The sequence below is a fragment of the Choloepus didactylus genome, chromosome 22, assembly GCF_015220235.1.
Source record: "Choloepus didactylus isolate mChoDid1 chromosome 22, mChoDid1.pri, whole genome shotgun sequence".
Lineage (NCBI taxonomy): Eukaryota > Metazoa > Chordata > Mammalia > Pilosa > Megalonychidae > Choloepus > Choloepus didactylus.
The window spans coordinates 33297696-33315543 of NC_051328.1; the positions used below are offsets into that span (position 1 = coordinate 33297696).

Here is a 17848-nt window from a genome sequence, read left to right on the forward strand (position 1 = left end):
ATTATGACTTTCGTGGGCCCCAGGCAACTTGTTTTTGAGCCTCTACCTCCATAAAACAATGATAATAATAATAGCAAATGAATTATTTTTAATGACTGCTTTGGTATAAAGATGAATACAATCCTTATCATCATATTCCTTTTTTCTTCTGAGTATAAAAGAAACTAAAACACTTTTCACTGACCCTAAAATTCTCGAGGGCCCCAGGCACTGTGCCTCCTGTGTCTGATGGATTCGTTACCCCTGCACTGACCTCTTCTGTCTCATCTCACACATCAGGCTCCTCCTCATTCTCTCTTTTAGGACCACCACTGGTCCCTCCAGCTCTTCCACCTCTTCTTGGAGCCCTCTTTCCTGCCCCCTTACCCTCTTTACCTCCAGCTCCTCCCTTGGAGCAGTAGTTCGCAGATAATCCGAATGCCCTGGAGGGCTTCTTACAACATAGATGGCTGGACTGCACCCCTAGTTTCTGGTTCAGCTGGTCTGAAATGGACCAGATATGCGTTTCTAACAGCTCGCAGGCGATGCTGATGCTGCTGGCCCAGGAACCGTACTTTGGAGTCAGCCTCTTTCCACTCTCTGGAAAGCCTCTTAACCTCCCGATTGGGTCATGTCTGTCCGGCATATGCTGTCCAAGGATCAAGCGTCTCTACTTTATCTGTGTAATTACTTGTTTGGTGTCTCTCTCTCCCATTTGCTCGCTGTGGGATATGCGCCCAGAGCATGGTAGGCGGTCAGTAAACATGTGCTGACCACTGTTCAGACAGGTTTAACCAAATTAACCTCCCAGCAGCAGGGGATGCAAGTGTTGGATTCTTCGCTTCTGCGTTTTGACTTTTTTTAAAAACTTTTTTGTATTTGGCGATTTCAGAGTTTTCAACGTTCCTCATAACCCTCTTGCTCTGAGAAAGAGCCAGAAGCTGAGCAGGGCCTGCTTTGGTTTGCGGGCCCAGACCCCGCCCCTCTCCCCGCCCCTCTCCCCGCCCACCGCGCTCCTCCCCGCCCCACCCGCCTTCGGCGCTAGGACGAGTCCCGCCTCCCGTCCCGCTTCCGTGCTTAGGCCCCGCCCAAGGAAGCCCCGGTGCAGGTGCTGCTCTGCGCATGCCCGGCTGCCGGAGATCGGAGTCCCAGTCCCGAGATAAACTTTCCCCGGGATAAGACAATGTCCGGACCTCGTCCTCCCCAGGAGCCTGTCAGGTAAAGCCCCCCGGCCGCTGGCTCCCGGTCGGGATCGCGGCAGGAGCTTGGTGTGCGGGCGGTCGGAAGGGTCGCGGCTCGCGGGGCCGAGGGTCGGCGGGGCCTCTGCCGGGACCGCCTTTGCGGATCCCGCCTGTCAGGCTGCCGGGCCCCGGCTCTCTGCGCTCACCTCCTTGGCCAGAGTTCCGAGGACTTTGCACCTTCCCCGGCCAGCAACAGAGCCGGGTCTTTAGTCGACATGGGTTCAGACACACAGAGGTTCTTTACCCTTACCCGAGAGCAAAGCGTTTCCCTCTTCCCAGGCCGGAGGCTTTGCAAAGCGCGTCTGCGCAGTTCGACTGAACAACCCCTGACGGTGGCACAAGCCCTCGCCAGGCAGCCCTGGGTTCGAGTCCTCGGGGGCTATTTCCTAGGGGGTGACCTTGGGTCATGACCTCTGACCCTGAACGTGATCGTGTTCTCACCTGGCCGTTGGGAGGATTAAATGGGAAGAGCATGAGTGCCGGATGGGCCCACACGCAGGACAAGGTAGTCTTATGGCAACTGTTCCAAGGAACAACCCCTAATCTTGGCAGACAACGTTTTCGCAGCCTTTTGCTTCTGCTGATCCTTTGGTCAGTTCTGGGGGCCCCCCTTAAAGGCCACACTCAGTCGAGTCCATCTGCATTCTGGGTGGGCCTGTTTCCTTTTATGTAAACTGGCCTGTGTGTATTGGTGGACCTGCTTGTCCCCTCCAGTGTCAGCATCCAGTGATTCTTTTCAGGCAGTGTCTTAGTTTCCCAGGCGAAGACAAATGCCAATAATGGGTTAGCTTAGCAACAGGAATTTACTGGCTCATGGTTTTAGATGCTAGAAGGCTTGTTTCCTCCCTGGCTTGGTAGAAGTCTTGCTGACCAGCAGTCCTTGGCTTCCTTGGCTTTCCCATCACATGGTGAGATCTTCTCCTTTCTCCTCTGGTTCCTGCTGACTTCCTGCTTTTGGCTCATCCCCTTGGCTTTTTCTTTATAAATCCTCCAGTAATAGGCTTAAGACACATCCTAATTCATTTGGCTACACTTTACCTAAAAATAACGTCTTCAAAAGGTCCTATTTACAAGGGGTTCACAACCATATGAACAGGATTAAGATTAAGAACCTTTTTTTTTTTTTTTACTGGGATGTACAACCCAATTTGCCACAGCCTTGGCATACTGGTAGTATTTAATCACACTTATTGAGCACCCTGCCACATGGAAAGATGCAAAAAATAGCAACTCCTTCTGCTCAAACAAGAGCTCATCCAATGATGGAGACACTTCTGACAGCAGTTACCATGCCTGGGGCACTGCTGAGAGCCCGTAACTGTGTGTAAACTGCATCATTTAACCCTTGTGATATCTTGCAAGCATGTCATGGAGGAGGAAAGTGAGGCTCAGAAACACCATTCCCATACACTTTTTTTTAAAACTTTATTTATCAAAAAATTTAAAAAACACATTTCAAATAAAGCAAAACACAGGAATAAGAGAAACAACTAACCTAAAATGACTACATTGCTTCCAACATGTTCCTACTATACCCCAAGAAAATTAACAAACCATAGTCCTTCCTGAGCATTGCCATATCATTAACGTTACCCTCAATATCTTACCTGTTCTTATTTGATTATCACTCCCCCTTCACTAGTTGCTGTCTATCTCTAGGTCCCCTACATTCTACAATATAAGACACTTATTTTATATTTTTCACAGAGTTCACATTAGTCCCATACACTTTTGAAACCAGATCTGGCTAACTTAAACATCTGATTTTCCCCTCTATGCAGAATTGCCCTTCAGTAGAAAAATAAAAGGACCAAAACCAACCCACATGGAAAGTGTACCACTTGTGGTTAAAAATCCAAATACTTTCATGTTGTCAGGGAGTGGTTCCCAAAGTGTGTTCCCCTGGAGCACTGCATCAGCATCACCAGTACCTGGAAGTTTGATAGAAATGCAGATTCTCAGGCCCTGTTCTGGTTTGCCAATGCTGCCTTTTTGCAAAACACCAGAAATGGATTGGCTTTTATAAAGGGGGTTTATTTGGTTACATAAAGTGTCCAAGGTAAGGCATCAACAATAGGGTACCTTCACCGAAGGATGGCTGATGGCATCCAGAAAACCTCTGTTAGCTGGCATCTGCTTGCTCCCAGGTTGAGTTTCAAAATGACTTTCTCCAAAAAGACTCTGTGTCAGCTTCTCAGAGCAAACTCTGGGCTAGTGCCTCCAAAGCGTCAGCAAAACTCTGCCTTCAGTGGCTGTCTTCATCTCTGTAAGTTGCAGCAGCAGCAAGCTCCTTCCTTCTGTCTGAGTGCTTATGTAGAGCTTCCAGTAAACTAACCAAGGCTCAAGCTGAATGGGTGGGACCACACCTCCATTATCTAATGAGAGTTATTGCCTACTGTTGGGTGGGTCATATCTCCATGGAAATCACTTAATCCTATGGTTCCAACTTAATCAACACTAATATGTCTGCCCCCACAAGATTGCATCAAAGAACATGGCTTTTCCTGGGGGACATACTGTGTACAAACCATCACAGGCCCCATCCCAAAACTAGTGAATCAGAAACTGCAGGTGGGGCCCAGCGATCTGTTCTATAGCAGACCCTCCAGATGGCTGTGATGCCTCTAAAGTTTAGGACCCTGGGTTATAAGGCAGTTGAAGACAAGGTTTTGATATCAGTGCTAGCTTAAGAGAAAGTGGTTTAACCTTACCATGACTTGTTCAGCAAACCTGTCTTGCATGAATAAAACTATGAATTATTTAACTATTGCACCACTGAAAAAATATTTTACCATAATTTAATTTTAAAAGGTTTTGAAGTGAACTTATATACTAAACTTGTGCTTAGTAGTTTGGTTTTCTTAAAATCTCATTTAATCTTATGAACAACCATGCAATTTAGGTATTGATTATTTCTTCCAGGTTATGGATAAGGAAACCCAGGCCCAGAAATGGTAAAACCCAAGTCACACAGCTGTGGAGAGACACAGGCAGGACAAGGAACTTTTTACCATAATTCTGGTTACTAAAATGTTTGTCTGTTTTGTTTCCATTTTAGAAACAATTTGATAGATGTTGCTAAGGCCCACTTGAAAAAGCATGATGTTGGAACCAGATTTTCTCACTTGTCATTTGACAAATGCTCCATTCTTTTACCATTATTGGCTAAAGAAGGAAAACTCCATCTGTTATGTACTCTCCGATCAGAGAAGGTAGGTGGACAAGAAGGCTCCTGCCATCAAAATCTCAGGGCATTTGAAAACCCCACTAAAGTTTATCACTTGCACACATTTTGAGGCCACAGTTCTCAGAAGATACTCAAACTTGTGTTCAAGCTGTACGAGAACTGTGTAACATAGCATTTTTTGGAGAGGTGTTGAAAAGAAAAATAAGTAATTTAGCTAGAGAGCAACTTAAAATACTTTTAGAAAAGATTTCTTAACCGTAGCACTATTGGCATTTGGGGCTGTCCTGTGCATTGGACACTCAGTGCTAGTAGAACCCCCACACCCTATTGTGACAACCACAAATTTCTCCAGACAGTGCTGACTGTCCTAGTGTTTGTGTGTGTGTGTGTGTGTGTGTGTGTGTGTGTGTGTGTGTGTGACAAGATTGCCCCCTCTGAGTACCACTGTTTTAGACTAATGCCACCCCAGGTATAATGTGAAAATACTAGAGCATAGAAATTAACAGCTTAGGCTTTGGAACCCGCCTGCCCACATTTTTTTGTTGTTTGTTTTTTGCATTTTTTTAATTGTGAAATATAGCATATATTCAGAAAAGTGATAACTTTCAAAGTATGATTTAACAAGTAGCAAAATTTCAAAGAATGTTATGGATTACAGTTCCATCTTTTCAGTTATTAACCTATTGTGAAGTATATCATAAATATGGAAATGTGATAACTTTTAAAGTATGATTTAACAAGTAATTATAGAGCAAATTTCAAAGAAATGCTATGGGTTACAGTTCCACAATTTCAGTTATTTCCATATTGTGAAATATAACATATATACAGAAATGTGATAACTTTCAAAGTGTAATTTAATAAGTAGCTACAGAGCAAATTTTGAATCATGTTATATGTTACAGTTCCACCATGTCAGTGATTTCCTTCTAGCTATTCTAGTACCCTAAAAACTAAAAAAAAAATTATTTATATAAAGATTATTTATATGAAAATTATTTGTATAAGATAACAATCCTTTGTTAAATTTTATCTTGTCAGTTGCTACCCCTCTGTCTCGTTTGAGCACTGTCTCAATCTTCAGGGATATCTGGCCTGCCCACATTTGAATGCAGGCTCTTTGCTTGCCAGCTGTGTAATTTTGCCCTAGTTACTTAACCTCTCTGTGCTGCCATCTCTTCACTTCTAAAATGAGGGCAAAATGTTAGTACCTGCTCCTCTGGGCTGCTGTGAGGATTACACAGGTTAACAAGTGGAAAGCCCTAAAGCGATCCTGGCCCTGGCAAGGCTTCAGTAGATGCCAGTCACTACCATTAGTGCCAAGTGATCGTAAAACCTAACATTTTAAGACAAAAAATATGGCAATTTAAAGAAATGTTGGGCTAGGAATGGAGTGCCTGGCTTACTCCTACATCTTGGGTATGTGGTCACTTCTCCCTGCTGTTCGGGGCACTTCAGAGTTTTGAAAAGTTGTAGAAGCAGTAATTTCAAGGTTATTAAAGTGCAAAAGGAAAATTGGCCATAATAACGAGGCTTTTTAAGTGGAATAATGTGAAGTATCCTGTTAACAAAAAGAGCTGAGCCATCAGCTGCTGCTTTGTGGATTTGGGATTAGACCTATGTGGTTTTTTTGGTCTGGGTCAGACAATGACATAAACGCGTGAGGCGATGAAAGCCAGGTTCCAAGGAGAGTTGCTTAACTGGTAACGAGGCAGGGCCTGGGGTCTCTCCCCAGCTCTGCCGAACACCACGGGAGAAGCACCTGAGTATGTTTCTTGACTTGCGAGACACGTAATGAAGTAATAGAGGCTCATTGTAGAAAATCTGGACAAGACCAGACCTCAGGCAGGTGGGTCTGTGGTTTCTTGTGATGTCTCTCAGAACAGCTTTGCCTATTGATTCTTAAGTAAGAATGAACTTAGGCCATAAATTCTGGTGTGCGGAGAGTCACAATGTTTAAAAAATAAAAAGTATTTAAATCTAATTAAATCTGATTCTAACCCCCTGTCTTGCTGTGCAGGTGAGAAATTCCATCTCCCCCTCCCTGGACTGCACGGCATCAGGGAAATTTCCTCCCGTAGATGGGGAAGGGAGTGTTGCTCATCAGTCCCTCGGGCTCGGTGTGTGCTCTCCCAGTTGCTCTAGAACCTGCTCTCCCAGTTGCTCTAGAACCTGCTCTCCCAGTTGCTCTAGAACCTCATCAGTGAGATGGGACTGGAAACAGTACCTAATGTATGGGTTGTTATGAGGGCAAAAGGATATCTAGCACATTGGTCAGCTTCATGATGGTGGCTATTATATATGTTTTTGTGATTTCATTATCCAGGTCCATGTGGTCCCTTGATGCTTAAATGCCTTCTCGGCTAAGGGACCCCTCTCAGAGCCCTGGTGTCTGACTGGGATCCATCAAACCCCCCCCCCCCCCAGCCCCAACCACTCTCCTGCACTCCTGGAACACAGACCTTCAGGACTTGTGGACACCTTCATCCCCTTTGTGGCTTTGGGGAATCTCCCACTCCCCATTACCACTCTCACCTGTCTCTCCATCCTCCCTCTCTCTCTCCTCTCTCCCCATCCCCCTCTTTTCTCATCTCTTCTCCTTCCTTTCCCCCCTTTTCCTATCTCACCTCTGTTCCCTGTTTCCCCTCTCTCCCCTCTCCTTCCTCTTCCCCTTCTTCCCTCTTCCCTTCCCTCCTTTTCTCCTTCCCTCCACTCTTTCTTCCCCCTTTCCCCCCCATCCCTCCTCCTCCATCTCCCCTCTCTCTCCTCTGTCCTCTAGATCTTCTCTCCTCCCCTCTCTCCCCTCTGCTCCCTCTTTTCCTTCTGCCTCTGTCTTCTCCCTTTTCCTTCTCATCCAAGCTCTCTGGGGCTTGAAATGGGCGAGAGAAAATTCAAGAACAAAGCGCAGATTGATATCTTAAGAAATTAGCCTGCAATCTACTCATTTGGCTTATGAGTAGATTTTCATATGATTTTATTTAATTAAAAAAAGTTGTACTACTTGCAAAAAAAGTTTGAAAATGTCTTGACTTAGACTGGGTCGTTTTGGGTGCTGAGATGTTGTGAATAATAATTTTTAGAAATGTGTCCAACTTTTCCCAAAATGGCATAACATTTTCTCAAGTGTAGATGTCTCACTATTCCAAAATAGTTTTTATTCCCTATTAATTGAGCAAGGTGTATGAAGGAACTTTAATCGAATTGCTATGCCGATGAGGTCCTTTTGAAAAGCTTTCAAAATACAATTAAAATAATTATTAAATCAGGTCCATAATTTTGTGAAGCCTAATGATTCCTTGCAGTTGCTTTCTGTCATTGTTCAGCTAACATGATAGAGTGATTTTTTCCGAGATGATGTAACATATATGTCTGTTTCCTATACGTCTTGTGAGACACACTCGTGATGGGTGATCAATGATCAAGAGAGTGGAAAAATGTCCATCAGTTGTTTTATCAGCTATTCTGATACCTATCCTTGATAGTTGAGTGAAATTTTTATGCTCTGTGGCAATTTCTGCAATGTTACTGATTTGTAAGCAGAGAGGAACTTTAAAATGTTTTGTTGTTTTTGTGTGTCTTTGTGTGTATGTGTGTGTTTAAGGCTTGCCAAAATGGCAATTATGCTATAGAATGCTACAAAGTTTATAACGCCATCTAGTTTATCCTTACACAGATATATTGCCCCGGTGCTAAAAATGCTAATATGGCCTCTCGTCTTAGCTTTTAAACACCAAGAACTGACCTTATGCGCTCCCATTATTGAATGTTTAACATGGACCAGGCACTGTGCTTCAGCCATCATCTCATTTAACCATCTCCGCAGCCCTGGAGGTAGCATCACCGTGACCCCCATGGGACACCGGCAAGAAGAGGCAGAACCAGGACCCTTGCTGAGCCCGAGAGGGGCGTCCTTGGCAGCTGGAGATAAAGGGGATGGTGGGCCCTGTGCGGGAAGGGGGGTAAAAGAAACTGAGGCCACCTCTACTGAGAAGTTTGCTACTCAGAGGAGAGAAGAGTGAATGTTTTTGATTCCCAACCCTGCCCAAGATGGCAGAGAGATCATTTTAAAGACATTTAAGAAAGGGAAAAATATTTATGATACTGCAAATGGAGACGCAGTCAGTTCTCCTGAAGACAGAAAGGAATGGAATTGAAAATATAGGTGAAAAGGGGCCATGCAGGGGAAGGGGAAACCCTGTTCCTTTACATTTGTTTGCAAAGAGAGAGCGATGTGCTCGGGTAGGCCAATGCTAAGGCTTCAATGACCACATTTCTGCGTTTTAGCAAGTTCTTAATAAATGTACAGTGTGATCAAGAACACACGATATGGAATCAAACACTGATTCACATTCCAGTTCCAGAGCTTACTCGTTGTGTGAACTTGGTCAGGTTATTTAACCTCTTTGGACCTTAGTTCCCTCATCTAAAAGTGAGAATAATAGTATAATAGTAGCTTATAGAACTGTTCTGAGGATTCATGAGAAAAGCCCTTGTGAAGTAACATGCACTCATTAAGGTTATCTGTTGATAATATTTCCCTTTTAATTATCCTTTCATTCAGGTTTTTTCCTCATTAGTGTAAACCTGTGTGTCTGTATGACTGTATATATCTTTGGCGGGGAGGGCAAGAAGAGAAAAACTTGGAGGGAGGAAGTTCTTAAAGTTCTTTTTTTTTTTTTTCCTTATTCACCATTTATTACCACCAGTATAGGAATGATCCCTGGCACAAGATTGAAGTTCGGTAAATATTTGTTGAATGAATGAATGGTCCCATAATTGGAATCTCACATTGTAATTATGTTCTTTCAATATCTAGCTAAGAAGGTCACCAGGAGAAGTTTGCTTCCCTGGAGGAAAGCGTGAACCTGCAGACGCGGACGAGGTAGCCACAGCTCTCCGGGAAGCCCAGGAGGAAGTGGGGCTGCATCCTCATCAAGTGGAGGTTGTCTGCCGCCTGGTGCCTTACCTGCTTGACGTAAGAGTTGCGGTGGAACTGGGTTTCTCAGACTCTCATGAGCGTCCCAGTGGATCGCCATCCTCGGTATTCCATGTTTGGCCAAACATGACTCTTGAGAGTTTTGAGCTTAGACTCAAGAGACTGGTTACTTGTATGAACTTTGCCCTCATGAGCTAAGTGGCCTTGAGCAAGCCCTTTCCACTTTGAGACCCCAGTTCCCCATCCAGAGATGAAAGGGTCGAACTAGATTGGTGGTTTTCAAAGTGGGTACTGTGGAACTCTGAAAGTGCTTCAGAATTTCATTACATTTAACTCACATTTACTTTTCTCCAATGTATATATATTTTGAGAATTCAGTTGAAAAATAACACAAATCAATTATGCTGTATTCCAAATTTTAGCCCCTTACAGGTCACTCATCTGTTACCTTTTCCCCAGACATGACTCATTTTTGTGCATATCATGGAATAACTCTTCTCTAACTCATGTTACTTAACTATTTAAAAGCAAACTGCTTAAAAACTGTTAGCATTTGTAACTGCATTTCTGTGTGACTCAAAAGTTCCTTGATAGCACATACAAAAACAACATAGGAAAAAACAAAAAAGAACTCTGCGGCTGATATATCCAAATCTTGTTTTGTATGGATTCACCACATCAACCTCATTGTTCTACTAATTGACTTTAAAAGGAGCAAATATTGAAAATTTGAACTTGAATAGCAGCATCCTTTTATTGGTATGAATTTTTTTAATTCAATTTTATTGAGATATAGTCACAAACCATGCAGTCATCCATAGTGTGCAATCATTTGTTCACAGTGTCATTATATAGTTATGCATTCATCACCACAATCAATTTTGGACATTGTTTTCATTACCACACACAAAAAAGAATAAGAATAAAAATTAAAGTAAAAAAGAACAGCCAAAACATCCCATAGCCCCCATTCCTCCCTATTATTCATTTACTTTTTGTCCTCATTTCTCTACTCATCTGTCCATACATTGGATAAAGGGAGTATGAGCCACAAAGTTTTCACAATCAAATGGTCACACAGTGTCAGGTACATAGTTATGCAATTGTGTTCAAGAATCAAGGCTACTGGGTTGCAGTTCAACAGTTTCAGAGGTATAAACTCTTAATTTTAGAATAGTTTTAGGTTTACTGAGAAGTTGCAAAGATGATATAGAGGATTCTCAACGGACACCACACCCAGTTTTGACTGTTGTTAACATCTTACATTGGTAAGATATGTTTGTCACAGTCAAGAAACCAATGTTAGTGCTTTACTATGAACTTCACACTGGTTCACCTTTTCCTAGTTTTTATACCAATGTCCTCCTTCTGTCCCTGGATCCCTTCCAGGACACCATATTACGTTTAGTTTTCATGTCTCCATAAGCAACTCTGATCTGTGATAGTTTCTCAGACTTCCTTACTTAAGTGACCACAGTTTTGAGATGGACTGGCCAGGTATTCTGTAGAATGTCCCTCAAATTGGGTTTCTCTGATATTTTTCTCATGGCTAAGCTAGGGTTATGGGTTTGGGGGAAGAACCTCACAGAGGTGACGTGCCTTTCTCATCACACAATATCAGGGGTTGGTATAAACTTTTTAATGTTTTATATATCAGGCATTCAGGTGAATTTTTATTTCAAAAGAAGGGTACCACTGATGCCTAACAACTAGGAAAATACTGGATTGGATCATCTTTCATGTTCCATTTGGCTTAAAAACTTGGTCATCCAGTGTTACGGAGATCAGTGGTGCTGAGATAACATCTGTCCTACTTAGGGCCATTCTAAAAATAGAAAGGTCATCACTCAAGGGAGATTTATGACAGAAGCTAATGGCCACTCAGTAAATACTTGGTAACTGAGAGAAGAAAAAACAATAGTAGCATGGGATCAGAAGGAGAAATGTGTCAATTTTCCCCTCTTCAATTATATTTTCTAACTGGAACACTTTTTAGTTGATTTCTACAAATCCTCCGGCAAATTTTGGGGATTTAATTTTGAACCCTATTGACAAATGGAACCATAATGATTGAAAGTTCCCAAAGTGGAAGTAACTCCATTTCCAGAGTGTCTAGGAGTTACTGTATATGAGTGGTTAGAATCCAACAGTAGTCACAGGGAAATTTCTGTGGGTCAGACCCTGTTTGTGGACATTTCTAAGATGACCTGCTCTTAATACCATGCTTATCACATTATGGAAAAACTATAGTGAAGCAAGGGATTAAAGAAAGGTTTACCTTGTTTGGAAGCACTAGGGAGAGCTGAATATTTGTAAGTATAATCTAATTCTCAACTGGGGCAATTTGCATCCCCCAAGGGCATCTCTCAGTGTCTAGAGACATTTGTGATTGTCACAGCCAGGGGTGGTGCTACTGGGATCCAGTGGGTCGAGGTAACAGGTGCTGCTCAACCTCCCACAGAGCAGAGGATCATCCACCTGCAAATGTCAACAGTGCCAAGGTGGAGAAACCCTGATGTAATTCAATCCCTACAACCTTATTAAGTAAATCCATTTATTACCCCCATTTTAAAGACAAGGAAATTGAAGGCAAGAGATTAATTCCCCCAAGAACCTAGCTGGTAATTTGCCGGCAAGAGATGGCCACCAGGGGCCTATTCTGAGGAACCTTCTGATCCTGGAAATGGGAAAACTCTTTGGGGTCTGTGTGTCAAATACTTGACTGCACAAGACTGAGTCGTGCAAAATCCATTCCCCAAGCCTGAATGGAGCATCTGGCTCAACGCTAGCTGCCCCCAGGAGCTGCCCCGTTGGTTCCTTTTCCCACGCCCTGCGTTGACCCTCGCTGACAAACTCTGGCCCCTCCACCCCCACCTCACTTGACCTTTTGTCACATGTTTCTGTACCTCTCTTTGCAAAGGCCTCTGAAACATAACCAGGGTTGTTTCTCCTTTTCCTTGGTTCGTGGCCCATAAACTTCCATTCACTCTCCTTTACTTTGCCGCCTCCAAAGCCTGAACTCCTGTGACATTTCAGTGGCCTATTCTAACCACACACACTTCCTGGGAATGTTTCTAATTGAGTGTTGCTTCTTCCCGGGATCCTAAAGTCAGCCTCATGCCCAGTGATGCACCATCTTTCTGCTTCTAAGACAGACCTCTATGTTTCTAGACATGTCTCCAGAGATGCTGCTTCATCTACAAATTTCCAAAATCCTTTCTCGCTTTTCTCAACTGGAACCATGGTGAGCATGTCCCACTTCCTGTCTGAAACATCTAGTTTTAAACTTCCAGCCTTTGATTCCCACCCCACCACCACCACCAATTTCCTCAGAATCTGAGATGCCATTTCAAGGGCCGACATTGGTCACACTGCCACTCGTGCCCCCACTTGCCTGACATGTTGTCACTTATGGTGAGGCTGAGGATGTGCCCCCAGCTCAGCCCCTGGAAGGCGAGAAAATCTGAGACGCAGCTGGGTAATCCTTGCAGCAGCGCTCACACCATCTGCAGAGCTGGAGAGCCCTTCTCCTTGAGACACAGCGACATTTGTGCCTCATAGAACTTAAGCATTGTACTTGGGAGTCTGGGTCTGTGGTCGAATCCTGGTTTCTGTTGTGTGGCTTTGGGCAAGTTGCTTCATGGCTCTAAGTTTTAGTTGTTAAAAATTCTCTAAGGTCAGGTTGTTTGAGATGGTGCTGGGTACTAGACTCCATGCTTTACTTGCCCAGAGGATGCGTTCACTAAACGGTAACGGCAACGACAAATCTGCACTGAGCATACATGTCGGGATTCTATCCAGACCCTTTGATATTCCTCTTAGCTTTTGAGAGCTCAGTCCTGCAGCCTTCCTTCCAGGCCCTCAGTCTCCTGCAGCTGCCAGCACAGAGAGCCAGAAGAACCGCAGCCAATGATGGCGCTGCAGGGACTGCAAGCCCAGTTCCTTTGCCTCTGCTCGGGACAAACTGCACTGTAATTTACATTCCAGAACACCCTGTAGGATCAGGCCCAGGCTTGAACTTTGCCTGAAATCACCCTTGCTTGGCTTCTTCCCTTCCCCATTCTTACTATCTGCCCCCCCACCCTTACTGATTTCTCCTGCGAGAGTTCAGAGTCTGTTTCTGGAAAACCCTATGACTGAAGAGACTGAGCATTTACACTATTCCACGCAGAGTTAAAAAATTGGCTGCTGCCACCACCACAGCTCATACTTCTAAAATGGCGCCACTAGACTTGGACAAGTATGTGGAGATAGCACAGCTATGTACCTGCCAGAGAACAACCTAAAGCAGTTTGTGACTATGTTTGTGACCTCTTCTTGGAAGAGTCAAATGTTCAGCCGATATCAACACCAGTTACAGTGTGTGGAGACACACATGGACAGTTTTATGATCTTTGTGAACTATTCAGAATTGGAGGTCAGGTTTATGACACAAACTACACATTTTTGGGTGACTTTGTAGACAGAGGTTACTATAGTTTGGAGACTTGCACTTCCCTTCTTGCAATAAAGGCTAAATTGGCCTGATCGTATTACACTTTTGCAAGGAAATCATGAGAGTAGACAGATAACACAGGTGTATGGATTTTATGATGAGTGCCAAACCAAATATGGAAATGCTAATAATGCCTGTAGATATTGTACCAAAGTTTCTTACATGCTCACAGTAGCAGCTTTAATAGATGAGCAGATTTTGTGTGTTCATGGTGGTTTATCTCTCAATATGAAAACACTGGATCAAATTCGAACTATTGAATGGAATCAGGAAATTTCTCGTACAGGAGCATTTTGTGACCTGCTTTGGCCAGTCCTGATGTGGATACTTGGACAGTCAGTCCCTGAGGAGCAGGTTGGCTTTTTGGAGCAAAGGTCACAAATGAGTTTGTTCACATCAACAACTTGAAACTCATCCGCAGAGCACACCAACTAGTGCACGAAGGCTATAAATGTATGTTTGACAAGAGGCTGGTAACATGGTCTGCTCCTAACTACTGCTCTCGTTGTGGAAATATTGCCTCAATCATGGTCTTCAAAGATGTAAATACAAGAGAACCAAAGTTATTCCAGGCAGTTCCAGATTCAGAACGAGTTATTCCTCCCAGAACAATGACGCCATATTTCCTTGGAGGCCTTTGCCCATCCTGCTCTTGCCCTCTTCTTACCCCGACTTTCATGTATTACCTTCTACAATATACTTTTTATTGAGCAGTTTGCTGCTGAAATGCTGCCTCTTGCCTTTTTAAGTTTAAATTATCTAAATTTGTTTTTTCTGGTGTCTTTAGCAGTGTTTTTCTATCAATTGTCTCCCCGCCCCCTTCCCCACCTTGGATTCATTTGAGAAGACTTGAGAAATGTCTTTAACACTCACACTGCTGCATGTAGCTCTTGAGTATTCACAGGTTTGGGGGAAAGGGATGCATCTGCCTTTTTAAAAAGCCAATTAGAACAGACTGCACTGAAATACTCCTCCTTTTGTGTCATTCAGCCTTTTGTTTTAGTTTGTTAAGTTTTAAGAAATTTCAGCAGTGAAGTTATTACTCAGTGGGCATGATGTACTGCAACTGCCTCGAATTATGTATACCTGTCCCAGCTGTAAAATTCATCGTCCTTTGTTGGATATTTTATATGGATATAAAATAAATTGGTCTAAAAGGGGGGTGCAAAGTGAAACAAAATGGAGTTTCAGTGGCTGAGAGATTTCAAATGGAGTCGAGAGGTCACTCTGGTGGACATTCTTACGTACTATATAGATAATACCTTTTAGGTTTTAATGTATTGGAATAGCTAGAAGTAAATACCTGAAACTATCAAACTCCAACCCAGTATCTGGACTCTTAAAGACAATTGTATAACAATGTATCTTACAAGGGGTGACAATGTGATTGTGAAAACCTTGTGGATCGCACTCCCTTTATCCAGTGTATGGATGGATGAGCAGAAAAAATGGAACAAAAACTAAATGAAAAATAGGGTGGAATGAGGGGGATGATTTGGGTGTTCTTTTTTGCTTTTATTTTTCATTCTTTTTCTGATTCTGATATAAGGAAAATGTTCAAAAATAGATTGGGGTGATAAATGCATAACTATATGATGGTACTGTGAACAGTTGATTGTACACCATGGATTATTGTATGGTATGTGAATATATTTCAGTAAAACTGAATTTAATTTAAAAAATAATAAATTGATCTAAAGAACTGCCTTCCTTGTATTTTTAAATTTTAGCTAAAAACTGCTACAACTTATGACTTTGTACATTAAGATAATTGTATTGATCTTTTTTCAGATTCCTTGTATTTTTTAATAAAGTAATCTTAAATTAAAAAAAAAATAAAAACATTGCTTCTGACCTCTGGCAACTTATGACCCAGATTTCCTGCCCTCAGGACATGTAGGGTTGCTACCATCATCCCCTCTGGGTCCAGATGTTTACTTTCACCATTATTTCAATTAATTGTCTGAGTTGTCTCTGTTCTTAAATGTGCCTTGGCTATCCCGCCTCTGGGGATTTTCCACAGGTCCTTTTAACCTCCTCCAGTGTCCCAGCCTCACCATGTATTGCTGGCTTTTCCCTCCCACCCACTTTCTTCTGGAATTCCCCAGGAACTCTAGATTTTTCTCATGTTCTAATTCAAGTTCTTGTAGCTCTCTTATCAGCTTCTATACCTACCCTAAATCTCAGGCCTCCCTTACAAGATTCTCATTAGAACAAAAAGGTCTTTAATTTAACAGAACCCATGTCCATTTGCAGTTGTGGTTATAAATATTAAACCTCCCCCATCCAATATAAGTATATATGTTATGTAAAATATTATATATTTGTGTGTATGTATACATTATTTTCCAGTAAATGGGGATATGCCACAATTACTATTATGTGACTTTACTTTTCAATTGATAATACAGCATGTCTCTACTAGACTGACACAGAAAGATGTCTTTTTAAGGGTAGTGTCATATCTCTTTGTCTGGATCTACTCGTAATTAATCTAACCTAACTATCATCAATTGAGGAGTGATAACTTTAGAGTTTTGGACTATTGCAAATAGTGCTTCAAACGTGTATCTTTTCTCACTGGTAGGAATTTATTTTACAGGCATACTCACACAAATGCAGTTGCCAGGTCAAAGGGATCACATTTTTATAATACTGCTACATTGCCATTCCAAAAGGTTTGTATTGATTTATATTCACAGAAGATGTTCTTTTCAGAGTCAGCTCAGGGATGACACCTCTGGTTGGACAGACACTGTCCCCATTTCCTGGGGGACACAGTTGCTTTCTGGAACAAGTTCCTCCTCGCGTTTCCCCACCTTATGTCAACTGCTCCAGCCTGTCCCTTTAGCTTACACAGAAGCAGCATGATTTTAGCATTTGAATCAAAAAGTGAAACCATATCGCTACACTTCTTAATTTGTATATTTTGTTTTCTGCTTTCAGAGACAGACATTGTTAACCCCTGTTGTGGGATTTATAGACCACAACTTCCAGGCCCAGCCTAATCCTGAGGAAGTTAAGGATGTGTTCCTGGTGCCTCTGGACTACTTTCTGCATCCACAAGTCTACCACCGGAAACACCTGACGAAGTGTGGTTTTCATTTTATTGTTCATTGCTTCGAATACACAAACCCTAAAAATGGCGTGACTTACCAAATCGGGGGAATAACGGCAAAACTTGCCGTGCTCATTGCCTTAATTATTTTAGGAAAAAGACCCACCTTTGAGGTTGAATATAATCTTGATGATCTAAGATCATCCTCTGAAGAGTACTTCCTGAAAACGTATAAACATCTCACAAGCAAGTTATGATTTATCAGAACAACATCCACGTTACTATCTGTCCTAGTTTGCTAATGCTGCAGAATGCAAAACACCAGAGATGGATAGGCTTTTATAAAACAGGGGTTTATTTCGCTACACAGTTACAGTCTTAAGGCCACAAAACGTCCAAGGTAACACCTCAACAATCGGGCACCTTCACCGGAGGATGGCCAATGGCGTCCGGAAAACCTCTGTTAGCTAGGAAGGCAGCTGGCGTCTGCTCCAAAGCTCCGGCCTCAAAACGGCTTTCTCCCAGGACGTTCCTTTCTAGCAAGCTTGCTTCTCTTCAAAACATCACTCCCAGCTGCACTCTCTTTCTTCCCCCCCGAGTTGGCTAATTTATATAGCTCCACAAGGGCCCACCCTGAATGGGCGGGGCCATGCCTCCATGGGAACATCTCATCAGAATCATTGCCCACAGCTGGGTGGGGCACATTCCAAGCAAATCCAACCATCACCAAAACACCTGCCCCACACAAGACCACAAAGATAATGGCATTTGGGGGACACAATACACTCAAACCGGCACACTATCCAAGAGGTATTTGTGTGTGCTTATCCACAGAATAGTGACAGTGGCAGCTGTTGGAATTTGACAGGTGCGAATAGTTTCCTGCAATACGAAGGTAAAAACCTTGCTTTTTTTCCATTTTTCCATTCGCTTTCGTTTATCTGAAAGAGCA

The 17848-nt window shown here is 42.8% G+C and overlaps 1 protein-coding gene and 1 pseudogene across 2 annotated transcripts; both read left to right on the forward strand.

The window, feature by feature from the left end:
* Positions 1 to 1077: 1077 nt before the first annotated feature.
* Positions 1078 to 17304, forward strand: NUDT7 (nudix hydrolase 7). Of its 2 annotated transcripts, none has more exons than XM_037816305.1 (4): positions 1078 to 1197; positions 4279 to 4432; positions 9224 to 9448; positions 16785 to 17304. In XM_037816305.1, the coding sequence occupies exons 1-4, from the start codon at positions 1163 to 1165 to the stop codon at positions 17151 to 17153; spliced, it is 783 nt and encodes a 260-aa protein (XP_037672233.1). In that variant the 5' UTR covers positions 1078 to 1162; the 3' UTR covers positions 17154 to 17304. The 2 variants fall into 2 exon arrangements, with proteins under 2 accessions (XP_037672233.1, XP_037672234.1); XM_037816306.1 differs by having other exon boundaries at positions 9224 to 9382.
* LOC119518876 lies at positions 10405 to 15128 on the forward strand (annotated as a pseudogene).
* Positions 17305 to 17848: the final 544 nt, after the last annotated feature.